The 25,164-nt window shown below is 39.3% G+C and overlaps 1 protein-coding gene across 2 annotated transcripts; it reads left to right on the top strand.

Annotated features, from left to right (window-relative positions):
- Nucleotides 1-768: 768 nt before the first annotated feature.
- GGH (gamma-glutamyl hydrolase) lies at nt 769-24,961 on the top strand. Of its 2 annotated transcripts, XM_005563421.4 has the most exons (9): nt 769-964; nt 3,854-3,968; nt 9,374-9,424; nt 12,668-12,752; nt 13,663-13,801; nt 15,764-15,870; nt 15,953-16,043; nt 22,345-22,482; nt 24,588-24,961. In XM_005563421.4, exons 1-9 carry the CDS (start codon nt 856-858, stop codon nt 24,707-24,709), a joined length of 957 nt encoding a protein of 318 aa, XP_005563478.3. In that variant the 5' UTR covers nt 769-855; the 3' UTR covers nt 24,710-24,961. The 2 variants fall into 2 exon arrangements, with proteins under 2 accessions (XP_005563478.3, XP_065375358.1); XM_065519286.2 differs by lacking the exons at nt 22,345-22,482; nt 24,588-24,961 and adding an exon at nt 16,205-16,443.
- The last annotated feature ends 203 nt before the right edge of the window (nt 24,962-25,164 follow it).

The raw sequence follows: 25,164 nt of genomic DNA, 5'->3' as shown, positions 1-25,164 counted from the left end.
TATTTAGGAACAATCACAACAGTTTTAATGAATAGGAACCAGTCATCTTTTCTGCCCTGGTGGATAGGCTACTTAGTGGTCGTCGGTGGATGGCGCTGACCGCGGTTGATCAAAGGAACTGACCCCGTTTGCAGGCGTGGCCTGGGCGTGCTCGCTTCGCAGTAGAAGCTGGGAGTTGGGCCAGTTCTGAGCCTAGTGATGCGCCTGTGTATGTGTTCACATCGCCGTCCAGTCTTCTTCACTTCCTACAGATGCCGGGACCCCCAAAACAGCAAGATGTGGACATTCACATTCGAAGACACAGGCTGTCCGTACAGCGAACGTTGTCACCATTCCCAGACATAGGGCCCCGACCTTCAAGTAGGCGGTGCGGTTGGCGCGCAGTTCTCAGGGGCCTTCTAGAATCTCCCGCCAGCCTCCCCGCTGCCTGGTTACCACACGCTGCCAGGGATACCCAACCTCCCCTCTCGAGGGCCCGGGTTGGCCGGCCCAGCTTTGTAGGGCTGATTGAAGGCCACATCGGCATAACAGTTGAAAGGGAAGGACGCGGACACCACCCAGTACCCGCCCCAGGCGTTTCCAGAGTCTCCGGTTAGGTGACCCGTGGGGGTCGCGGTCGCGGACCGGGGACAGAGCAACGGGGCGGGCGCGCAGCGAGGGCCGCAGTCCCAGAGCCGCCCACCGCCGCCCCACGGCCGCCTAGCGCGCGCCGGGACTGCATTTCCCATAGGCCCGCGCTGCGGAGCACCGCCCACCCGAGCCCCACGCGAGTGCGCGGCCGCGAGGTGTCCCCGCCGCAGCCCCAGCCCGCCGGCCCGCAGAGCTTTTGAAAGGCGGCGGGAGGTGGCGAGCGCCATGGCGAGCCCGGGCCGCCTACTGTGCGTGCTGGGCCTGCTACTCTGCGGGGCGGCGAGCCTCCGGCTGTCCAGACCCCACGGTGACACCGCCAAGAAGCCCATCATCGGTAAGGAAGCTGTGCGGAGCCGCAGCATATGGGGAGGGGCTGGGTGTCGGCGCTGGGCGCCTCCCGCCGCCGCGCTCCAGCTGTCGCGTCCTGCCGGGGAAAATCCCCAGATGTGCTTGGCTTTTGGTGCAAGGAGGACCCCGGGCTGGGTACCATTTGGATCGTACTGAAATGTACCTAGCTGAAGTGTCTCGTTCATTCCTTTAGACTCATATGGCTCTTAAAGATGGGAGGGAGGAGGATGCACCGTGAAGAATCCTGCGGATTTTCTTTTTTTTGTACACAGCTAGGAATTTATACTAAAATAAAACATTTCTTTTTCGCACATAGTTGGGAATTTTTTACTCATTTACATCTACACGTGCGTGCATTACATTTGTCAAAATGTCTCAGGTTGAGGGCGTATTTAAAATACCAGTGCATTGTAATATAAAATCAAGAAATTAAGGTATAATTTGGATTTTGTCATGTTCAGTAGCAGAGGACAACAGTGGCTAATATCCTAATGTAGGTTCTATTTGATATTAAAATGCAGTACACAATTTTTCGTTTCCAACATATTTGTGTTTTAAAGAGATAGTAAAATCAGTCTGTGTTACCAAAACACACATTTGAGACAGGCCCAAGGAAGGCTACCTGGGAGAAATCATCCTGGGGTTAAAATTTGCCCAAATAAATTTGTGTGGAATTAAGATTAGTTTTATTTTGGCTGTAGGATTATGCCTTTCATACTATTTTTTTTTCTATGAAGATTATCACTGTATTCTGTAACTAAACAGAAATTAGATGAATGTTTTTTCATATAGGTAGTGCCCAATTTTCAAATGGATTGCTTACTAATATTTGGAACTTATTTCATAGCTGTTTAACATGGTGATTTGATTCTCCACGAACTAACTCAAGCTGTAATTAATGTAACAGGTTGCATATTGTGTGTCCAGAGGAGAGAAAAAAAGCAGAGGGGATTGTTTTCCCTTACCTAGAATCAGGGGTAGCCCTGTGTCAAATATTTAAAAAAGGGACTTTGCTTTTGGTCACTGAGATCAGCACAGAATCGTTAACCGAGTACCGACTATGTACACAGTCTTGCTCTAGGAAGTGCAAAGGATTAAAAGATGACAAGGAAGCTACAAAAGTTATCAGATGGCCTTAAATTATTGGTGAAATTTTGGTCACATTTTGAGGGAGAGGGAGAACAGCTTGAGCTCTTTTCCCAGGGATGGGAAAAGTGAGTATGCTGGGCCCAGGGGAAGGGGAGATGTTGGTGGAACTCACTTTGATGTACTTCTCTTTCTGGTAACCCTTGTGCTCCCATGATGCCCCATGTCACCTTTGTGGTACCTCACTCCATGTACCCTGTACCACTCCATTTCCTATGACATTCCTAGTTCTTTGTTCCCTAGTCAAACTTTGTATTCCTTAGTAAAGATGATTTTACCTACCAATAAGGACAAAAAGTCTTACGGAACAAATTTTGTCGTTTGATATGTTACCGGAATACCTGATGAATGCCAATTGTAAGAAGCTGGAAATACAAAAGTGAGTAATACAGACAACAGCTCTTCCTATCAGGTGGCCTACAGAGACACTGAAAGTGTTCCAAATGCTGAAGTGCTGAATAGTAGTAGGCACAGGTACTCACCCGACAGACGTGTTTTGATGTGTGCTGGTTGCTGTACTGTGCTGGGGCTGGGTTTCACTGGTAAAAGGAGGCCAGAGAGATGGGTGGGGCAGAGCACACAGGGTCTTACAGAGTTTATTAAAGTTTAGGGACCCACTGAGGTAGTTAAACAAGGTGGTGACACCTGCTTGCTGATCTGTCTCTCCCTGATCTCCTTTCCTATTGCTTTCTGCCTTCACTCACCTGGCTCTAGTAACATGGATTCCTTGCAATGTGACAGGCACCTTCCTGACTCCTGGCTGTTTCTCTTGCCATTCCTTTTTCCTGGATTCCTCTTTTCCCAGATATGTGAATATGGTTTACTCTGTCACCTCTCTGGAGTCCTGGCTCAAATGTCATGTTTTACCTTCTCAAGGAGGACTTGCCTGGCCACCATATTGAAGACACTGTCCTTTCCTCCACAGATGGGATCTCCTTCCCCACCTTCTTTCTCTCCTTAGTGCCTACGACCAGCCACTCTATATATTATGCCTTTTTATCTTGTTTATTGTTTGGCCTCTCTCCCCTCCCTGATACATATTTGATTTAATACACACAGGGTAGGGGTTTTTGTTTGGTTCTCTCATATTCATGTGTCCCCAGCACCTAGTTTGTTGCCTGGCATGAGGTATGATTCAACAGTATATATTGAATGACTGTAGGAATAGGAATGGTGATGTGATCCGATTTGCTTCTACGCGGGGAGCTGCTTGGAGCTTGAGGGATTTCTTAAGAAAAGATGTAAGAAGACCTTCTAAGAGTCTATTATCATAGTGCAGTGGGGAGAGGAGAGATATTGATAGTTTGGGCTAAAGTAATGTTGGAGAGGTGTGGATGGAAGATGTTTTCACTCCTTTGCTTCATTGTCAGGGAATCAGTGTGTCTGTGAGTATGTGTGGGAAAGGAGCGACAGTCTTGTAGATTTAAGGATCTGTATTCTTTAGATGGATTCTAGGTCTACAGTTGTGTGAAGGCTGCATGTGCTACTGTAGTCCTTCTTTGGGGGCTTATTTGGCTTCCCTGATGTGGTGAGAGATGGATCTACTTGAAACCAAGATTAGCCTCCTCTGCTTCTTTCCCACAGCCTGTGGGTGGACTTGGAGGAGAAACTTCCTATTTAATTCTGTGAATTGAAATAATAAAATATGATATTTTTGCTGTGATAGATTTCAGTTTCTGAGCAAGAAGAAATTTGCTTGAAACTAAACTTTTTTTTTTGTTGTTATTAGGAATATTAATGCAAAAATGCCGCAATAAAGTCATGAAAAACTATGGAAGATACTATATTGCTGCATCCTATGTAAAGTATTTGGAGTCTGCAGGTGCAAGAGTTGTACCAGTAAGGTATGGTTCAGTGTTTTTTTAAATTTTACTCTGTAAAGAAATTGCTGCATAGGCCGGGTGCGGTGCCTCATGCCTATAATCCCAGCAATTCGGGAGGCCGAGGCGGGTGGACTACCTGAGGTCAGGAGTTCGAGACCAGCCTGGCCAACCTGGTGAAACCCTGTCTCTACTAAAAATACAACAATTAGCTGAATACAGTGGTGCGCATCTGTAATCTTAGCTACTGGGGAGGCTGAGGAAGGAGAATCGCTTGAACCAGGGAGGTGGAGGTTGCAGTGAGTTGAGATTGTACCACTGCACTCCAGTTTGAGCAACAGAGCAAGACTCCGTCTCAAAAAAATAATAATTACTGCATAATATCTCTAAAATTAGTGCTTTCTCTTTATGATTACATCGTTTAAATGCAGTAACATTGAACCTGATTTTTGCCACAAACATGTTGCTTAGAGTCTCTCATTGAATTGTTCAGTGTGGGAAGCTGTGTGTTACCTGTAACGTCATTAGAGGTACTGTATGTCATATGCATTAGCATCAAGAATGAAATGATAGTTTCCTTTACCCCAGAAAAGGTGGTCCTCACAGATACTATGAAGGTAATGGAGTAAAAGAATCTAAAATTTATGCAAACTCAGAGTGGGAGAGGGTGGTTGTGGGGGTGTGAGATAAAAAATTACATATTTGGTACACTGTACATTACTTGGGTGACTGGTGCATTGAAATCTCAGACTTCACCACTATACAATTAATCCATGTAACCAAAAACCAATTTTACCCTAAAGGCCATTGAAAAAAAATTTTTTTAAAAAATCTACAGTTTAACCAGCTTTATTTTATAATATTAGGATAAGAGAACACTTAGGGAATGAAGGAGGTTTTTAGAAAATGACTTTTAAAATACCTTCACACTCTACTTTAAAAGTTTGTAAATTACTAATGCATTAGAGTTGCTTCAGTGTAGATTATAGGTATTGCAGTTTTAAAGGCACTACATTATTTTTGTGATAAAATGTTCCTATAAGAATGAGATGATTCATCTCATATTTTCATTTAGAACTGAATTCTTCCCATATTTTTCATTTGGAAGGAGCTAACAACCAGAATCTTATATGTATTTATAATATCTTGTCAGCTAAAATTAATGTATTTTATAATCTTTCAGCACCCTCATCTAATCCATTTTGAGTGATTTCACACACAAAACACTATTTATTCTATACAGCCTGTTTCTGTAAATAATTTCTCATCAAAAATTATAACAAAAGTACTGTTCAAATATACTACTACTAATAAAGCCAATATTACAATTTAGAGAATTGTACCACAAAATGGCTTTAGGTTTAGATTTATGAGAATTGTTTTCTCGTATGATCTTTTACATTTAAATTAAGTTTCTACACCAAGATTACCATTTGCTTTTGATATTAGTCTTTCATATTTTAGTAGCATACCTAATTTTACAAATGACATTTTATTTGAAACCCATGTAACATCAGAGTTTTAGAGCTGGGTAAGAGGCTCTAGAGAGTCTTCAGAACAGTGTTTCCAAGTTTTCATCAAGGAAGCTTTTAAATGCAGACTGTTCTAGGATGTTAGCACTGACCATGTGCATGGGAGATAGGAGAGGCAAAAGGCAGAACAGCCATAAAAAAGAATGAAATCATATCCTTTGCTGTGATGTGGATGCAGCTGGAGGCCTAAGTGAATTAATGCAGAAACAGAAAACCAAATACCGTATGTTTTCACTTATAAGTGGGAGCTAAACATTAGGTACACATGGACACAAGGATGGCAGCAATAGATACTGAAGGCTACTAGAGGAGGAGGGGGATAAGGGCTGAAAACTTACCTGTTGGATACTGGACTCACTACCTGGGTGACAGGATCTTTTGTACCCCAAACCTCAGCATCACACAGTATACCCATGTAACAAATCTGCACACATACCCTCTGAATCTAAAATAAAAGTTGAAATTATGCAAAATAAATGAAGTAAAATCATAAGTGAAAGAGGAGACATTACAACTAATGCTACAGAAATAAAAAGGTTCATAAAGACTACTTACAAGAAACTGTATGCCAACAACATGTGTAACCTAGAAGAAATGAATAAATTGCTAGAAACACACAGTCTACAAAGACTGAATCATAAAGAAACAGGAAACAAACCTGTCACTGGTGAAGAGATTGAAATGGTAATCAGTAGCCTCTCAACACAGAAAAGCCCAAGACCAGCTGGCTTCACTGGTGAATTCTACCAAACATCTAAAGCAGAATTAATACCAGCCCTTCTCACACTCATCCAAACAATTGAAGACAGTACAATTCCAAGAATGAACCCCAATGTAAACTAGGATTTGGGCAATTATGATGTGTCACTGTGTTTTTATCAACAGTTAAAATGTACCACCCAAGATGTTAATGGAGGAAGCTATGCATCTTTTGGGGCAAGGGTTGTATAGGAAATCCTTAACCTTCCCTTAATTTTGCTGTGAACCTGAAATTACTCTAAAAAATAAAGTCTTTAAAAAAATAAAACAAAATGCCTTAAGGCAGGTAGACCAGTTTAGAGGTAGTTGCAGTAGGCTAGGTGTGAAGTGTTGAGGGCTTGGCTTAGACCGGTGGTGTGGGAATGATAGGTAAGTGTTGTTTAAAAAAAAAATCACCAATATATGATGACTAATAAAAGGGCACAGGGAAGAAAAAATAGATAAGGATGATGGAAGTTTTGAAATCATGGGAGTTTTGAAACTGAATGACTTTGCCGAATATTGGTATTTATGAGAGATGCTGAGAACGTGACTGTCAGCATATAGGTTAATTTCCAGCTTGGGTTCTCAGAGTTCATTTAAGGTATATTGTTGGAATCATGAGATCCTGTAGAAACAGTGTAATACATAGGGGCTAAGTTCACAGACTAGCCTGCAAAGGATTATCTGATGCAAAATAAGACTGAAATGATCATGATGATGTTAGGTTCATTTCTGAATTTTGGATGCTAGGAGTCAACTTCTGTGGTTTAGAAGTGAAAAGGAAGAGATGGGAGACCTGGGAAGCATTCTGAAATAGGTCAAGAAATTTGTCTTTGGTTTCCTTTTGCCTTCTTCCTGCCACCTTCTCTCTCAGGTGCTTGGTGCTCTCAGGTTGTCATAAATTCCCAGTGTGGGACTAGTGGAAAACAGAATGTCCTGCTTCCTCAGAGGTAGCATACAACAGCCCATGGGCTGCAGCTTTTGGTTTAAAAATGTGTGTTGTTCACACCACGTTTTAAAACACAAATCAGGCTGGTCACGGTGGCTCAGGTCTATTATCCCAGCAATTTGGGAGGCCGAGGTGGGAAGATCACTTACACTCATGAGTTTGAGACCAGCTTGGGCAACATGGAAAAACCCCTATTTATAAAAAAATTTTTAAAAAGCCGGGAGTGGTGGCGTGCACCTATTGGCCCAGCTATTCAGGAGGCTGAGGTGGGAAAATCACTTGAACCCAGGAGGTGGAGGTTGCAGTGAGCTGAGATGGCGCTACTGCACTCCAGCCTGGGTGACAGAGCCGGACCTTTCTCAAAAAAAAAACCCAAAGACCACAAATCAGACTTTATAAGAGTCTGAATTTTTGGTTTTTTTGAAGACAGTAATTTGGATTGGGTTTTAAATGAGGCAAACACTCCCCATTGGCAACAGTGCTTTGCCATCCTTTTCATGCTGCTAAAACTGTGTCATTTGCCGTCATCACCAGGCTTAAGCCATTTCCTTATAGTTAAGGAGAGAATAAACTGTTTCTTATACCTTGTTGAAAGGGGCTTTTGTTTCAGGAAATGTCTGACAATGTGCAACTTACAGTTATATTCTCTGCCAGGGCCCTTAGGCACCAGAGTTGTGACATGGCACACTCCTTCCCCTGTGACAATTAAGCCTCTTAATAGTGATAAGTGGGGACCAAAACTATAGTCATGGACAACGTGGGAGCCATTTATTTAGAATTAATGAAATGACTGAAACTAGCTTGCACTGCTAGCTGGCAGGAGTCCTTGGAGTGCAGCTGTGTGATCTAAATCCATTTTGGTCCCTGATGGTAGTGGTTGCCCATTCTGGTTTAAATATCCATGGGGAGAATTCTGGGTCCTGACTGGTTGGTTCCTTTTTATTGCCACAATCTGGGGAGATTAGATTGGCAGAATACTGGGTACATGTAGATTCATATTTCACCTCCCTGTCACTTCCCAAGGCAGGGCTACCTGTCAGTATTTCTCCACTTAAGACCATGGTAAGCACCATTCTGGTATTACCCATTGCTTTTGTGGCCCTCTGCCAGGAAGAGATTACTATGAACTTGTGAAAGACAGACCTGGACTTGCAAAGCTTGTTTGGACTTGAGAGTAGATCCCAAAGTTGTTTGCTGGCAAAACACAGCCTGTGTTCTGGATATCACAGGTGTCTAGTTAATAATCGGTGTGAGGGATCTCACCTTCCCCAAAAACTTCTTTGAGGGCAGAAATGGACTAGTTGACATCTAGTCATAAGTCTACTTCCTTTAGGGCAGGTTGAGAGGACAGGTACCATTTATTCTCTCGCAGAAACCAAAGGCTGCTAAATGTGGGAGAGTTCTTGCAAGGATTTCACCGACTTGGTGCTCTCTTCCCTTATTGTTGCATTTTATTGAACTTTTGGGAGAGCAAATGTCTTACTGTGACTTAGTAAATGTTGTCGCCGTATGTCACAGATTAATCCCATCTTTTTTTTCTGGAGAAAGGGAATAAAGTCACCAATAATATGGCAATTGTTAGGAGGCCCTTAAGGGGTGTTTGATCAAGGGTCTTTCAGAGTAATTACCTGGGCGTTTAGGCTGTTCTACAGTCATCTCTCTGTAGTCTGTCAATTCAGACTAGATCTGAACCGTCCTGACTTTGAAATGCAGAGTAGTCCCTAGACTCTTGCAACTAGTTTGTTGAGGTAAGATGAAGCAGAGACTTGACATTTATTTATATATTTTTTTCATCTGCCAGAGCTGCCTGTAGTTAAATAGGAATGATAAATAAAGTTACTTAAAGGAGTCTTTACATAAAACTACTGACTATTCTTACATTTCTTTTTGTAGTTTTTGGTTAGTAGAGAAATTACTGGTGCCTAAATCTCACAGTCTTTAATGTTTTGCATACTAAAACATACTTCACAATATTAAATTACGTTAGATCACAGAAAAGCATATTTACTTGTCTGATTAGCAAAACAAGGATAGAATTATGTGGCTTTCAAGTGGTTTGCAAAAATGCCTCTAGGAAAGTAGATAATATTGTCTAGTAATGAAAAATTAGTTTTTATTTGGCTTTTTAAAAGTAATGTGGTGACTTCGTTTAGAGGTTTACTTGTAAGTTTCACAAATATAACAATAACTGTTTTTATTGTTTTCAGGCTGGATCTTACAGAGAAAGACTATGAAATACTTTTCAAATCTATTAATGGGTAAGTTGGCAGCATTGGTTTGATGCGGTATATGAGTGGTCTACATATATGTCTGCTTTTGTGAAGGAAATCATACAAATATTATACATGTTTCTTTGTAACTATCTTAGAGTGGTATAGTATTTTCTGAGTTCTTTTATAGGATATATTTTCTTGGGAGATGCAAAAGTTCTTCAAAAGAGGAAGAGGCAGGTTAGAAAATGTATAATTGTTACATAGTAGACACACATAATTTTTTTAAACGTGTGACTTAATCTTTGTTCTTTTAATGCTTGTCTTAAATGTTTGAAGCTACCTTGAATGGCATGGCATACTGCTTGCATATGGAGTTTATAAGTCCAAAGTCTGAGGATGTTGATTTTTTTTTTTTTTCGGGTATATTGAAAAAAACTGTTCTGTTCTCTGGTTTCACCACAAAAGATATGTTAGCTCACAGAACAAGACTTCTAATCATATGAAAAAAAAAATGTCCACCATTACTCTTAATTTTAGGAAAGAAGGCTAATTACAGCAGTCAAAAACATTTAATTACCAAGTTGGCAGAGATCAGAAAATTTGCTTATACTCTATAGGGCCTGTGAGGAAACAGGCATGCCCATACTTTATTAGAGGAAATGTAAATCATGTAGTCTATTTTGGGATAATGTTGCAATACCTATTGAAATTAGAAGTACATACACCCTTTGACCTGGGAACTTGAGGAGGAATTTTATTTTATAAGTATATTCCACATTGCATGAAGACTTAGACTCAAATATATGCATTGTATTAGTAGTATTGTCTGACTGTCACCCAGTAGTCCATCAGGTGAGAATTGGTGAAATAAAACAGACTATGTACATTTAATAGAATACTATGCAGGAATTAAAAAATGAGGTTATCTGTAGATGCTGACTTGGATCACCATTGTCCCCCATGTGAAAAAGGCAAGGCATGTGATGGTGTGTATAGCATACACCCCGTTTGCTTTTTGTTAAAAGTCAGAGTGAAGAGATATGCATATTTCTACAAATCAACACAGCAGATTTTAATGGCAGTCATTTCTGATTGAGAATAGGGTGGGAGGAAGTATTTTACTGTAAAACGTTTTTTAAAAAGAGCTTTATTATTTTTACTTCTAAAACCATGTTAATTTATTGTTTCTTTTAAAAAGCCATGTTTACAAACACCGCATGTTCTCACTCATAGGTGGGAACTGAACAATGAGATCACTTGGACTCGGGAAGGGGAACATCACACACTGGGGCCTATTATGGGGAGGGGGGAGGGGGGAGGGGGGAGGGATTGCATTGGGAGTTATACCTGATATAAATGACGAGTTGATGGGTGCTGATGAGTTGATGGGTGCAGCACACCAACATGGCACAAGTATACATATGTAACAAACCTGCACGTTGTACACATGTACCCTAGAACTTAAAGTATAATAATTTAAAAAAAAAGCCATGTTTAGAAAATTATTTGCTTTCAGTTCAGTTTGGTTCAGTAAATATTTACTGTAAAATCATTTCAATTTAGTAAAACATTTACAATGCCCAGTATGTGCTGTGTGCAAGGTACTTTGGCATGGACAAAGATCATTAAGTCTAGGCTAGAATGTAATAGTAGAACCTCAAAAATAGACCTTTTGAATCACTTCATTTTCTTCCCACCCTCTCCCCAATTGCATTCCTGTTTGGAGAGGAATCTGAAATCAAGTAGCAGTGTAGACAGTAATACATACTTTTGGGAGCTAGCCTGTCCATTTGATCAGTATGTCTTCATGCAAACCACCAAAATGAGCCCATTTTCTATCTTCCTCACTTGCTTTCTGCATTGTCACTAATTCTTGCTCCTGTAGGCCCCCTTTCTCTCTCATGTAGTCACTGAAAGCTGCACTCCAAAGTGGGTTAAATTGGGGGCCTTATTTATATCTCGGAGTGTCACCAGAAAATGAGCTGTATTCTAATGTGACTTCAAAAGCACCTTTATTGAGTCACTATTATGCATTGGACCCCATAGTATTTTTCAGGGGGAATAACAGAGATGAAAAGACAGAGCCATGCCTTAAGGAGTTTGTCATATAGGAGGGACAGTCAGGTTTTGCTGCATGAAAGGACTTTGGGGTTAGACATACCATATTTGATCAGAGGCAGCTTTTTAAATACTAAGTTAATGTCTGTAAGCTGGAGACCTGGGATGCAAAACATAAAAATTAAAAAATACTGAGTTAATGGAAAGAGAGAACGCTAATGAGTCTTCCCTATGCCACTTTTAATTGTGGGATTTTCTGCTTGGGTTTGTGGTAGATATTCTCCCACACAGATGCTTATATGTTTTCTACCAGACTGTGATCTTTCTAACAGCAAAACCACTCATGTTTGTCTCTCTAGGCAAGTCCTGAGTCTAGCTCGTGGAAGAAACAGAATATATTTCTTGAATAACAACAATCTCACAAGTGATATTTCACATACCTCAAACTTGTATTTAAATATTTTCAAAATTTTAATATGTTTAATACCATTTTTCTTACCTCTTTTGAATATCCTTGGTTCTTTCAAGACGTTGCTATAAATTATAAATTTAAAAGTTTAATTTTAAAAGTTGATATAAAAACATGAAAATAGTTTTCTATATTTCACCTTTATAAGTGTGTAAAAGAATATCAAATATTTTTGATTGCCTCCTTTTCCTAGACTTTTTGTAGAATCGTAATTATGTTTCTTGAAAAAAATGTTCTAATACCATGTGTATTTCTGAAGAGACTCGGGGTGATAAGAATTAAGTTCTTGTAGAAATTTAATTCCAGCTTAAATATCTTTTTTATGACCAGCTTGTTCTTTATAGTTAAATTATTTGTGAGCTAAGTCCTACCCACCTGCAATTGATTTGGCATGACAGATCACCTTCTTTTAAACCTGGCTAAACCTGGAATTTTGTCCGTCTTTGATATCTAGCTCTGTGTACTCTTGCCCCTCCCCTACTTATTTACTTTTAATTTTCCCACACTCTATTTCATCAAATAAACTTTTTGAAGAGGTTTTTGGAAAATATTCTCTAAAGTGTTGTTAACTGCTGTAGTTTCTGAATGGCTGGGATTGTAAATATTTTATAATTTCTTTTTTGTTTTTCTAATTTTCTTCAAGGATCTTATTGCATATGTAATAAGAAAAATTGTTTTAAAATAAAAAGATTGTTTTCTGTGTGTGTATGGGTCAGGGGTGGCAAAATACACCCTATCTGATTTATGTGACGTTGTTTCAGAATCCTTTTCCCTGGAGGAAGTGTTGACCTGAGGCGCTCAGATTATGCTAAAGTGGCCAAAATATTTTACGACTTGTCCATACAGGTAATTATCAGTTATTGCTTGTTATTCCAGATGGATTTTTGTAAGTTTTGTAAGTTTTAGTGAGAGTAGTTCTTGTTTTAAGCAGATGGTAATGCTCCCTTCAAAATTACCCTTAGCCTCATCATACCTTTTAACCTTAAGGCACCTGTTCTTGGCTGCGCCCAAATAAAAGTGTTTTCCATGTGCTTCATCTAATCCTGGGCTTCCAGAGACCCTTCAGAGCCCTGCTGACTGGTCCTCTCTTGATGCTTGTTAATGTGAACCATGTCCTCATGTGGTGTAGACATTCTGATGTCTCTCTCTGTCCTCTTATTTTATTTTTTTGCGGCATTGTTTTTATGTTATTAATTCTCACTTCTTGAAATCTGTTCTTCTTCCCAACTCATTCAATCCTATTTGAACTTTCTTCACAGTTACCGTAGACTCCATGTTCATTTACCAAGCAGAGCTTCTGAGCCTCTGACTTCTCCTTTGTAATGGTCACAGTGGGACTGCCTTTGTACCATAGCTCACACCCTTACTGTTTCTCTCCTCAACTATTAACAGTGATTTTTAAATTAATCTTGCTAGCCCTAGTATCTTACCAATCCCCGCTTAAATATTTCCCTAAATAAGTGTTTTTAGCCTTTGAAATACTTGTTTCAAACTTTTAATAGCTAAGGTCAGTAATCTGTAGGCTTTTATAGTCTTTGGGTCAAGATATACAGTGTGTCCACAGCTCATGTTTTCCAGCCTGTGTGGGAGCTCGGTCTGAAGAGAGAGTAAGTGATAGCCTACTTATGGATCCTGGAGAATGCTTCAGAAATCCATGTGTAACTCAGGTGCCTGTTTGGTAATGACAAAAGATATGGCTAATTTTTATTTTGAAAAGTTTGAATAAACTTAGTTTTCTCTTTTTCTACTTGCAAAGAGTTTTCACGATGGAGACTATTTTCCTGTGTGGGGCACATGCCTTGGATTTGAAGAGCTTTCACTACTGATTAGTGGAGAGTTCTTATTAACTGTCACAAATACTGTTGACGTGGCAATGCCGCTGAACTTCACTGGAGGTAAGAGTACTCTTTCAACCCTCTAAAAAAAATATTTGCTGGGCAGGATTAGTAAGTAGCAAATATGAAAGTAAAAGTGCTTATTTTTATTTTCTTTTTAGCCTTTTTCCTGAAGAAAAAAATGCTTACAACATTAGCATTTAATTTATTTACATAGGTTGAAGATGTGAATTACCATCCTTATACTCATTGATGAGGATGACTTAAGGAATTGTGAATTTTAATAACTCATTGCTTCTAGTGATATCAGGACTGTGTGTGATGAAGAACTCTGAAATGGAATCTGGTTTTGAGTCCTAGTTTTCTCACTTTGACCTTGAGGAATCATTTTTACCCCTGAGGTTCAGTGTCCTCATTTGCAAAAGGGTCTAACGCTTAGGGGTTTTTTGTGTGTGAGAATTAAATAAGTTTTTTTTTTTTTTTTTTTTTTTTTTAAGACAGAGTCTGTCACTCTGGAGCGCAGTGACGCAATCTTGGCTCACAGCAACCTCCACCTCCAGGGTTCAAGGGATTCTCCTGCCTCAGCCTCCTGAGTGGCTGGGACTACAGGCGCCCCACCACACCTGGCTGAATTTTGTGTTTTTAGTAGAGACAAGGTTTCACCATGTTGGCCAGGCTGGTCTCAAACTCCTGACCTCTGGTGATCCGCCCACCTTGGCCTCCCAAAGTGCTGGGATTAGAGGATCCACCGGGAAGCGCTGTATTTACTCAGCAACCAGGAACTCCAGTGAGTTTTGGTGTCTAGAGTTTTTACTGGAATGTTGTTATGAAATAATTGATTGAATCATTGCCTATGTGACTGAACTCAAATCTCCAGCCCCTCTTTCATACTTGGAGATTGATTGGGCTGGCTCGAAGTTTCAACTTTCTGATCATGAAGTTAGTGTTTCTAATGATTAGTCTTCATCCTGAAATATTTGAGGGACCCACCTTGAATTACCACATTAGCATAACAAAAATACTTTTATCACTCCAGGAATTCTAAGGGTTTTAGAAGCTTCCTGTCAGGAACCCAGGACGAAGACCAGAAAGATTCTTAATGATACCACTCTGTATAAGTAGATAATGATTGTTGTTGGTTACTTGATCTCTGAATGCTTAGAATTGAAGCCACCAGCTATTTCTGTTCTCTTGAGGATTTTGCAAGGAAAGTAGCAGTCATACTTAAAACCTATAGAATGCTTTATGCTTTTGAAAGCTCTTTCTTCCATTGTCTCACTTAATAATTGCAAAAACCCAGTGGGAAGTACATGTATTAGGTCAGAGTACTTTGGTTCTGTTGCCAGAACCCAGTTTATACAGAAAAGGAATGTTTCAGGGAGCTGCGATTTTCATGGAAGTCTCTAGCAAGAATAAGGGGCCTGGTTTGCAACAGCTGGCACTATCACCTTGAAAACGTCAGTTTCTTTTTTTCAAAATCTGTTTGTTGGTGTTTGAGTCTGTGCAGCACCTTCAGTGTTGACCACTAAGATATATTGCTTTTTGATCTGTTTACTGAGTCAAAATTTCTTGGCTTGGTTCGTGTTCTTTTCTACATTGTTTTTATTTTTATTTGTTTGTCCCAGATACTTCTGAAAATATGTTGAAAGTTTTGGATCCTTTCCTGGGCAAATACGTACACCCATGGAAAGTTTTAACTGTTTTTCAGAATAGTCTGTGGAAATCTAGTTAAGATTCCCTGCCTGTTCTATAGCTTGCCAATACTCATATCAGAAGAATTTTACTTATTCATGTTAAAATTCTAGAAGAAAATTACTTATATCTGGAGCATATTTGAGTTTATGTTAAACACATTTTGTAACTTGATTGGAATACTTCTATGGAAATGATGCGTTTTGCTTATCATTTAGTCATCTTGATTATATCTTCATAATGGCTTCTCTTTGGGTGCAGATAAGCGATTTCAGTGGATTTTATTTTTTGTGTGTTTAAATTATTTCTCTTGTACTTAAATTATTTCAGGTCAATTACACAGCAGAATGTTCCAGAATTTTCCTACTGAGTTGTTGCTGTCGTTAGCAGTAGAACCTCTGACTGCCAATTTCCATAAGTGGAGCCTCTCCATGAAGGTATCACACTAATTACACAATGAAATTAATATGTTTAGAATAACTGCAGAAGTAATCATTTTGTTTTGTTTTCGTATTCTAGAATTTTACGATGAATGAAAAGTTAAAGAAGTTTTTCAGTGTCTTAACTACAAATACAGATGGCGAGATTGAGTTTATTTCATCAATGGAAGGTATATCACTATAGCATGTACACTTTATTTCATTTATTTTATATTTTTGAGTTTTGATTTTGTATGTCTTAAAATCATGTTACTTTGGGGCCTGAAGATGGATGTTAGGGCATTTTCGGAGACAGGAGACGTGTTTTGTCCGTGTTTCAAATTAATTGCAGTTTTCCTGGGTATTTTCCTGAATGAAGTGGTGAAGAAGAAACGTAAAAGAATAAAGGGGGTGGAGATGAAGAAAGAAATGAAGAAAATGACTTCTGTTTCTGGCAATATTGCAGATTAAATAACTTGATAGACTTTCCTCCAGCCAACAACAAAATAAATGTGGGTGATAATAGAAAAACATAGTAAATACGCTGATGAATTGGCAAACAAATAAAGATACTCAGGTTCAAAATTTTAAGAGTTGAATGGAATATTTAAACCAGTGTTGTTATTGAATCAGGAGAACTTGAGACAGTCAGGACCCTCTACATGGAGCAGGACTTGGAAGGCTATACCTGCAATGTCAGGCTGAACTCAAAATACAGCTGGAATCCGCCCTACAGAATGGCAAGGAGAATAGCCCATCCTGAGCCTTGGGGCTAAGGGAGTGGGGTGGGGGTCAGTGAATAAAGCCTTGAATGTTTATAATGATGGGCTGTTCTCCTAGTGTGGCCAGCATTATACTAACTGGGAAGTTGGACAAATCTTAAGTAATTTTGTTCAGGGTTGTCTCAGACTGGTAATGCCCTCACATGTGACGCTGAAGCAAATGTAAATAATTATTTTGAGAGGACCAGAGGTTCATCCCAGGCTTCACGGAATTTCCATATATGAAGTTTGAAGGAAAATGAACACTTCACAGCCAAAATACTACTAATGTACAAGCAAGCAAAGTACTGTGAATGAGAACTTGCAGAGATAACAGATGTGGAAGCAGACCTGCATAAATGTTAGATATTAGTATTATGAGATAAAGTATAATATATTTTAAGTTTTAAAGAAAGAAATAAGAATGCTTGCAAATATAGGCATGAAACAGTCAGATTTGAAAATAACCAAATTCAGCTATTAGAAATTATAGTTGAGGCTAGGTGTGGTGGCTCACACCTGTAATCCCAGCACTTTGAGAGGCCGAGGCGGATCACCTGAGGTCAGAAGTTCAAGACCAGCCTGGCCAACGTGGTGAAATCCCATCTCTACTAAAAATACAAAAAAAAAAAAAAAAAAGGCCGAGCATAGTGGCACGTGCCTGTAGTCCCCTACTTGGAGGTTGCAGTGAGTCGAGACTATGCCACTGCACTCCAGCCTGGATGACAGAGCGAGACTCTGTTTCCAAAAAAAAAAGAAGAAATTGTAATTGAAATAAAACCCTCAGTAGACATGTTAATCAGAAGGTTAGACACAGTTGAGGAGAAATTAATGAACTAGAATAGAAGATAGATGTGAAGGAAACATTCAGAATCCAACATAGCCAGACATGTAAACGTAAATGCCAAATGTGTCAGAAGAAAGGTGGGAATCTGGAGGGTAAAGTGATTTCTTACATACCTAACCAGAACTCTTGAAGGAATGGGAAAAAGTAGGGCAGAGACAGACTCTTTTTTCTGTGTTTAAAAAAAAAAAATTCAGGTGGATAAAAGACCTAAGGAGAAAGGCACACTACAATAAGGTTTTAGAAAAAGTAAAGGAGAATTGTCTTTATGATCTTGTTTAAGGGAAGGAGTTTTGAAGACAAAATATAAACAAACCATAAAGGAAAAGATTGATGAATTCAATCAAATGAGGAAGTTGTGTTCATAAAAGGAAACAAATTACACAAGAAAAAAAGGGGAGGTATTTGTAATGCATATAACTGACAAAAGTTGTGCGTCTAGCTTACATACAGTAAAGCTATGTAATTTAAGAAGAAAAGATAACTTATGAAAAATGGATATGAGGGCTGGGCATGGTAGCTCACGCCTGTAATCCCAGAACTTTCAGAGACCAAGGCGGCAGATCGCTTGAGGTCAGGAGTTTGAGACCAGCGTGATCAACCTAGTGAAACTGCGTCTCTACTAAAAATACAAAAATTAGCCAGGCGTGGTGGCACACACTTGTAATCCCAGCTACTTGAGAGGCTGAGGCAGGAGAATTCCTTGAACCTAGCGGGCGGAGGTTTCAGTAAGCTGAGATTGCACCACTGCACTCCAGCCTGGGCGACAGAGTGAGACTCAGCCTCAAAAAAAAAAAAAAAGAAAAAAAAAAGGATATGATATTTGAATAGATACCATACCAGAGAAACTTGTCCACTTATGGCTTGGTGAGATAAGTTGCTCAGTGTAATTACAGGGAATTAATTCATGATCAGGGAATGCAAATGGAAACCAAAGTAAAAACCATTTTATACCCATCAGATTGGCAAAATTAAGAAGCCTGCTGATAACTAGTGTTACCCAGGATGTGGCACAGCAGGTGCTTTCATGCACTTATGATTGGAAAACATTTTGGCATTTCTTAGTAAAATCAAACATTTTCCAGTTTTGTTACCTGGCAGTTTTATTTATTGGTTAAAAAATACCTTAATTAAATAATTTCATGTATGTAGAAATGTACGTGACATTATGTTCATACCAGCAAAAAAATGGGAAACCACTCAAAAGTCCAATAGTGCAAAGGATAAGTAATACTACATAGCTATTAAAATCAGTGAGCACACTGGCGTGTACCACTGAATGAATTATGAAGACAATTTTGAGTTGAAGCAAGTCCCAAGGGAATGCTGTATATTTTCATTTATATGATGATTAAAATTTGGCAAAAAAGAAACAATGTATTGTTTGGTGCTAAATTTAAGGCAAGGATGGGGTGATAAATAAATATGAGAGCTGAAGGGGTGGGAAGGACAGTAGAAGGGCTTTGGAAGTATTGGTCATGTTTCCTCCTCCCAATCCAGCAGACCTCACTACATCAGCATTAACCACCTGCTACCTGGATTGCTGCAGCAGCAGCCTCCTAAGGCTTCCACAAACCCATCTTCTTCCAGCCACCCATTCGTGGTCTGCTGAAGTACCAGTCTGATAGCATTGCCTGAACAAAACTCCTCAGTGGCTCCTCTGCATGGGAGGATGAAGTCTAGATTTATGAGCTCACTTCCTCCACGCCCTCTCTCTGCCTTCACCTCTAGCTTGTACCCTGCTAGAGTAGCATGACCCTGCTACACACAGCCCTTCCACAGAGCCATGCTTCTTGGCTCTGCGCTCCTCATGTGCTTTCCTCTTCTCTGAAAAGCTCCCGCTTTCCCCTATTTGTTTCTCCTGATGAACTCTTAGCCATCTTGAAAAACCCAGGCCACTTGTCATCCCTAGAGGCCTTCTCTACCATCATTCCTCTTCTCTACAACCTTGGTGCTTTGTGCTATGTGGGAATGTTTCCTAAGAGCATGTATTTGCTCTTGTTCTACCATCCCTCTAGATGAAGAGCTCTTTGAGATCAGGAACTGTATCTTACTCTCCTTTGTGTTTCCAGGGCTTTATGTAAACCTCATAGATGTTGAATGAATGCCTACTTATTTAAATGATAGAATATTGGGTTAGAAGTTAGGGAATCAGGTTCCATGTTGGTTCTGCTTTTGACTATGCCATACCAGGCTCATTTGAAAATTTTCTCCCACCTCCAAAATAGGAACACTTGAGATGCTTTATTATTTGCATATTTTCTTTCCACTCTTGATACTTTTGTCTAAATCAGTGAGGCAGGGTATGATTCCTCATATTCAGGAAACTGCACTGGTCTTTTAGTAATGCAGTTTACTAAAGAAGAGTAAATCTCACTTGTTACTGAATGTCGGTGACTTCAAAAAGTTTATGGGAAAAATTGAATTAAAATATAAAAATAAAAACTATAAACTTTGTTTCTCAAGCTCTATCAAGTTTAAGACATTTTTGCCCATGATGATACCAGCCTTTTAGTTCATCCCTAAAGAACTGAGGGTCCTGTGAATTGAACCATGTCAAATGCAGTCTTTTTTACATTCTTAACAGAAATGAGTGCCCTTTAAAGACTTTTTAAGATTAGGAAACAAGAATAAGTCAGAAGGAGCCAAATCAGGACCATAAGGTCCTAATGGTTTCTCATCAAAATGCTCACTAAATAGCCCTTGTTGGATGAAAGGAATGAGCAGGAACAATGTCATGCTGGAGAAGGACTCTGGAGAAGCTTCCTTGGGCGTTTTTCTGCTAAAGCTTTGGCTGACTTTCTGAAAACACATAAAAAGCAAATGTTACTGTTCTTTGGTTCTCCAGAAAATCAACAAGCAAAATGCCTTGGAGCATCCAAAAAAACATTATGACCTTTGCCCTTGACCAGTTCACTTTGGCTTTGACTGGACCATGTCCATCTCTTGGCAGCCATTACTTTGATTGTGTTTTCAGGTTCATACTGGTAAAGCCGTGTTTTATCTGCAGTGGCAGTTCTTCAAAGTAATGCTCTAGGGTCTTGATCCAACCTGTTAAAATGTCCATTGAAAGTTCTCCTCTTGTGTGCAGCTGATCTGTGTGCAGTGGTTTTGGCACCCATCGAGTGGGAAGTTTGCTCAACTCTGGTTTTTCAGTCAGGGTTGTGTAAGCTGTCCCAATTGAGATGTCTGTGGTATTGGCTATTCTGCTGTTTATTGTCGATCTTCTTTAATATTTTCCTGGCAAATTGATGTGAATAGTCTGCCTGGAGGGCTTCAACATTGTGTCATTCCGTCTTAAAATGAGTTATCCATTGGGAAACTGCTGACTTCCTTGGGTCATTATCTCCATAAATTTTTCATAAAGTGTTAGTGATTTCACCATTCTTTCATCCAAGCTTCACCATAAATTTACTATTTTTTCTGTCTTCAATTTTAGCAAAATTCATATTGCTGTTACAGGGGTTCTTTTAAAAGTGATGTCTTATCCTTCTTAGTGCCTCATACTCGATCCTGTTCATACAAGTTACTTCAAGTTTATTTTGGTGCGAAAAAGTTGAAACCCTTGCATAATTTTTTTTCGTAATACACATTTTCCATGAGCTTTTTGAAGACTTCTTATATATATGTTATGTATGTCTCTCTTTCTCTTTCTGTCTCTGATTCTATTGGATGTAAATCCTTTTTATGATTTAAGATATTTTTTGTCCTCAATAGTGCTTCATGCATTGGAAAATTTACTAGAAGATCTGCCTTTCAGTTAACTATACGTCACAGTTAATTTGCTAGTCCCCCAGCCTGTGGGCCTCTTGCCGGTAGCTTCACAGGTAGTCCCAGAATAGAGAGGAAGAAATGGTAGTGTCACACGGAAGTAGGGGAGGCAGGGAGCTGAGTGCCTGGAATTGCATGAGGCGGGTGTTTCCTCTCGTGAATATCCACAAAGCTGAGATAAAATGTTTCCCTTCTGTGGCCTGCTCTCTAGTCAGAAAGCTTACTGGGATGAGAATGGACAGTGCTCTTACCCCTAGATGTCTCTTCTTTCATTAATTGTCTTCATTCCTCCAAGTACTTTCTGATGGTGGTCATGGTTACAATTCCAAAGCAAAAAATAATAGAGGGGAGATTTTTATTTTTTTCAAATCAAAATGAGGGAAAGGCACATCTGAAAAAGAGACGAATATGTGTATTTTTCTGAAGGTAACTATTACAGATATTCACATTTTTTTGAATTGTGGAATTGTTCATGCTTATGTAAAAGTAGAGAGAGTAATATGAACCCTGGGTGTCTGTCTCAGTTAGCTTCGACGATTGTCAATAGCTCTGTGTCCCTTCTTGTTTTATGTCTGCTTTTAAACTTCTAAAAAATATTTTAAAAATGTATACCACAAAGTCATCAGTCATTCCATAGACTGAGAGAGAGAGACACAGTTTAGGCTGGGACAAACTGGCTTGTGTGAAAGGACACCAGAAGTGCTGCCATACTTCATTCTCATATGAATAAGTCGTTATGGGAGGACAGGAAAGCATGTTATGAGACGGGGGAGAAAGAGACCAACTGTGGAAGAAGCTTATATCACCAATAAAATGTGCATCTGACTTTTGGACGGGGATACATTCCTCCGCTCAGCTGCTACTTTGCTATGAATATCTCGAAAAGCAAATCGCTCCACAAATTGTAAAAGGTTTGCTAATCAGTGAAATACATTACTGGGAATTTTCACAGTGAGTGTGAATGGAAATTATTTTGTGTCTCAGAGAATATGTACAATTTTACCTTGTCTGCTATTGTGAGTTTATAACATGTTTTACATAAGACATAAACCAATTTCATTATAAGTAACATCTTAAACCATTCTTAGTACTTACTAATTTATGTTCTTCTTACAGGATATAAATATCCAATATATGGTGTCCAGTGGCATCCAGAGAAAGCACCTTATGAGTGGAAGAATTTGGATGGCATTTCCCATGCGCCTAATGCTGTGAAAACTGCATTTTATTTAGCAGAGTTTTTTGTTAATGAAGGTAATATGAGGGTGTATAATTTTGTCATTTTGGGGTAGTTTTGAAGAAAATTGCCCTCATCTGAACTTTTACCTACCTTTTTGCTCTATAAATGTTTTGGAAGTTCTACAGGTTTAACTTTAATGAATAATACAAATGGTAAGTAATGTGAAAGCCCTGAAATTGAGATGTTAGGTATTCTAATAAAACCAGGACAGTTATTTCAATTAAGAGTATCATACATGCTTCAGTGGGCAGAATTCTTGAACAACAGCATGAATAATGTTGAGAGTTTTTTCTTTCTTTCTTTCTTTCTTTTTCTTTGTTTTTGTTTTGTTTTGTTTTGTTTTGTTTTGACAGAATCTTGCTCTGTTGCCCAGGCTGAAATGCAGTGATGTGATCATAGCTTATTGCAGCCTCGAACTCCTGGGCTCAGGGGATCCTCCTGCCTCAGCATCCTGAGTTGCTGGGACTACAGGTGCACACTACCATGCCGAGCTCTTTCTTCTCGGATACTTTTCATTTAGATTCTTCCATATTACTCTCCATTTTTTAGAATAATGCTTTAATTATAACCATCTCTGAGAATTAGGTGTTACTTTTCCAAGACAGTGATAGAAATTGAATGTATACCACCAGTTGGTGATTTTAAGGCTACCTGTCTGTAGGCATTGGCATAGTGGAGAAAGCAGATAAACTCTGCCTGCTTTTTGGTGATGAAAACCTAGACATATTCATGCTGTGTTATGTTTGTGGTAAACCAAGAATTTGGTTGTAAACGCTCATTTCTTAGTTAAGCATTTTAGGTACAATAAGTCCTATGATTTAAGCAGAACTGTGTATAGCAGGTCCTTGAACAACATTGTTTACTTTGAAGCTGTTTCATTATAACATTGATGGAAAATGGTTTTGTTATACATTGTTTTGCTTAAAAGTAGTACAAGAACCTATCAATGATGTTAAGTGAGACTGTAAGACAGAGGTACAGAAACAACTTGTAAAGGATAGAGATCACTTTGGTGAGGTATAGCCATTTAAAGACTTCAATGAACTTTGTTGTCATTCCATCTCCAAGCTTGCCCTAAGTTTTTATCAACTCTCCTGCCATTGCTGGGAAGTTAAGTACTTCCTACTGAGTTTACTCTGCTTTAGAATTATGCAAAGCTGAGTGGATGGTTTTATGACAAAAACTGCAAATTAAAAAAAAAAAGTATCCCATATACAGTATTAGTCCAAAGGAACGTTTTCATGTGTGCGTGGAGTGAATGAGGGCAGCAGTGGCAGTGCCGCATTTGCTGCAGTAGTAGTCACGTGGCATTTAGTCTATGTGGTCTTTATCTTCCAACATTCTTCTTTCTAAAAATGCTGTAAGAGCCTGTATTTCCTTTGACTTTGGGAGCTTTAGGAGCTCTCACCTCCTCACATTTCAGCTTTATCATGCCAAACTTCTCACTGAGCCTCCTGGTTTTTCGTAATTCTGCCTTACCTGTGAAAATGTCTCACTTCTCCGTCTGCCTCAGCTTCGCCAGTTTCTCCATCCTTTTTACTCTTGTAGCATCCAGTGATGATACGCCATGAAAACATTTTTATCATGTGATTCTGTGTGGTTACGAGGCTGAACTTCTTGAGTGTTAGGATCTGTTCTGTTTATATTTCCATCCCCAGGCTGTGTATCAAGTCTTGTGTACACATAGCCACTTGGTAAGTATTTGAATGAGTTGCTGAGTGAGCACCACGTGGGATATGCTGCAGGGCAAATGCAGCACAGCTGCTGTGTCCGTGGGCGAGTGCCATAAATCGGGCACTGCTTTATTTGGGGAAATGTTGTAAAGCATTTCCCTCCCTCCCTCCTCCTCCTCCTCCTCCTCCTCCTCCTCCTCTTCCTCCTCCTCCTTCTTCTTCCCCCTCCCCCTCCCCCTTCTCCTCCTCCTCCTCCCTGAAAGCAAGTTTATTAGAGAAGTAAAGAAAAAAAAGATGGCTGCTCTATAGGCAGAGCAGTCGCATTTCTCTTCTTGTTGATATTTTCCCACTTAATAATGCTGATTGCAGGAAGAAATGTTATAAAATAGTCTCTTGAAGATTTTATCATCTAATATTTTTAAAAATTAACTTTTTTTTTCTTCCAGCTCGGAAAAACAACCATCATTTTCAATCTGAATCTGAAGAGGAGAAAGCACTGATTTATCAGTTCAGTCCTGTTTATACTGGAAATATTTCTTCATTTCAGCAATGTTATATATTTGATTGAGAGTCTTCAATTTGTTGACAGGGCAAATTTGAATAATTCCATGATTAAACTGTTAGAATAACTTGCTACTCATGGCAAGATTAGAAAGTCACAGATTCTTTTCTATAATGTGACTGGCTCTGATTCTTCATTCAGTATAGGACTATTTATATAATATTTGATAATTAGTGAGACATAAATAATCACAGTGTTTTCATGGAAAAGCCTTCTTATAGCTGAAGATTGGAAAAAATAAATTTACTGAAATACAAATATTTTTTCTAATTGATTTGCTTTGGATATAAATACCATCCTCTACCTGCCCACCCCGTCCTCCTTGCTGAAAAAGAAAAGAATCTTTTAAAATCCTACCACTTGTTCATTGTGATGTCTCCCTCCTTTGGGTCTCAGGAGTATTTGTGTGTGCGTGTGTGTGTGTGCGTGTGTGTAGGTATGTGTGTATAGATATGTGTGTG

Source organism: Macaca fascicularis, chromosome 8, assembly GCF_037993035.2.
Source record: "Macaca fascicularis isolate 582-1 chromosome 8, T2T-MFA8v1.1".
NCBI lineage: Eukaryota > Metazoa > Chordata > Mammalia > Primates > Cercopithecidae > Macaca > Macaca fascicularis.
The sequence above is the reverse complement of the archived record's forward strand: the minus strand, read 5'-3'. Positions and strand labels throughout refer to the sequence as shown.

Excerpts from the sequence above, each read along its gene's own strand:
- GGH (XM_005563421.4), top strand. The coding sequence starts at position 856 with ATGGCGAGCCCGGGCCGCCTACTGTGCGTGCTGGGCCTGCTACTCTGC. Across the intron at positions 9,425-12,667 it reads CTTTTCAAATCTATTAATGG|AATCCTTTTCCCTGGAGGAA; the intron begins GTAAGTTGGCAG and ends ACGTTGTTTCAG. Across the intron at positions 16,044-22,344 it reads GTTTATTTCATCAATGGAAG|GATATAAATATCCAATATAT; the intron begins GTATATCACTAT and ends TTCTTCTTACAG.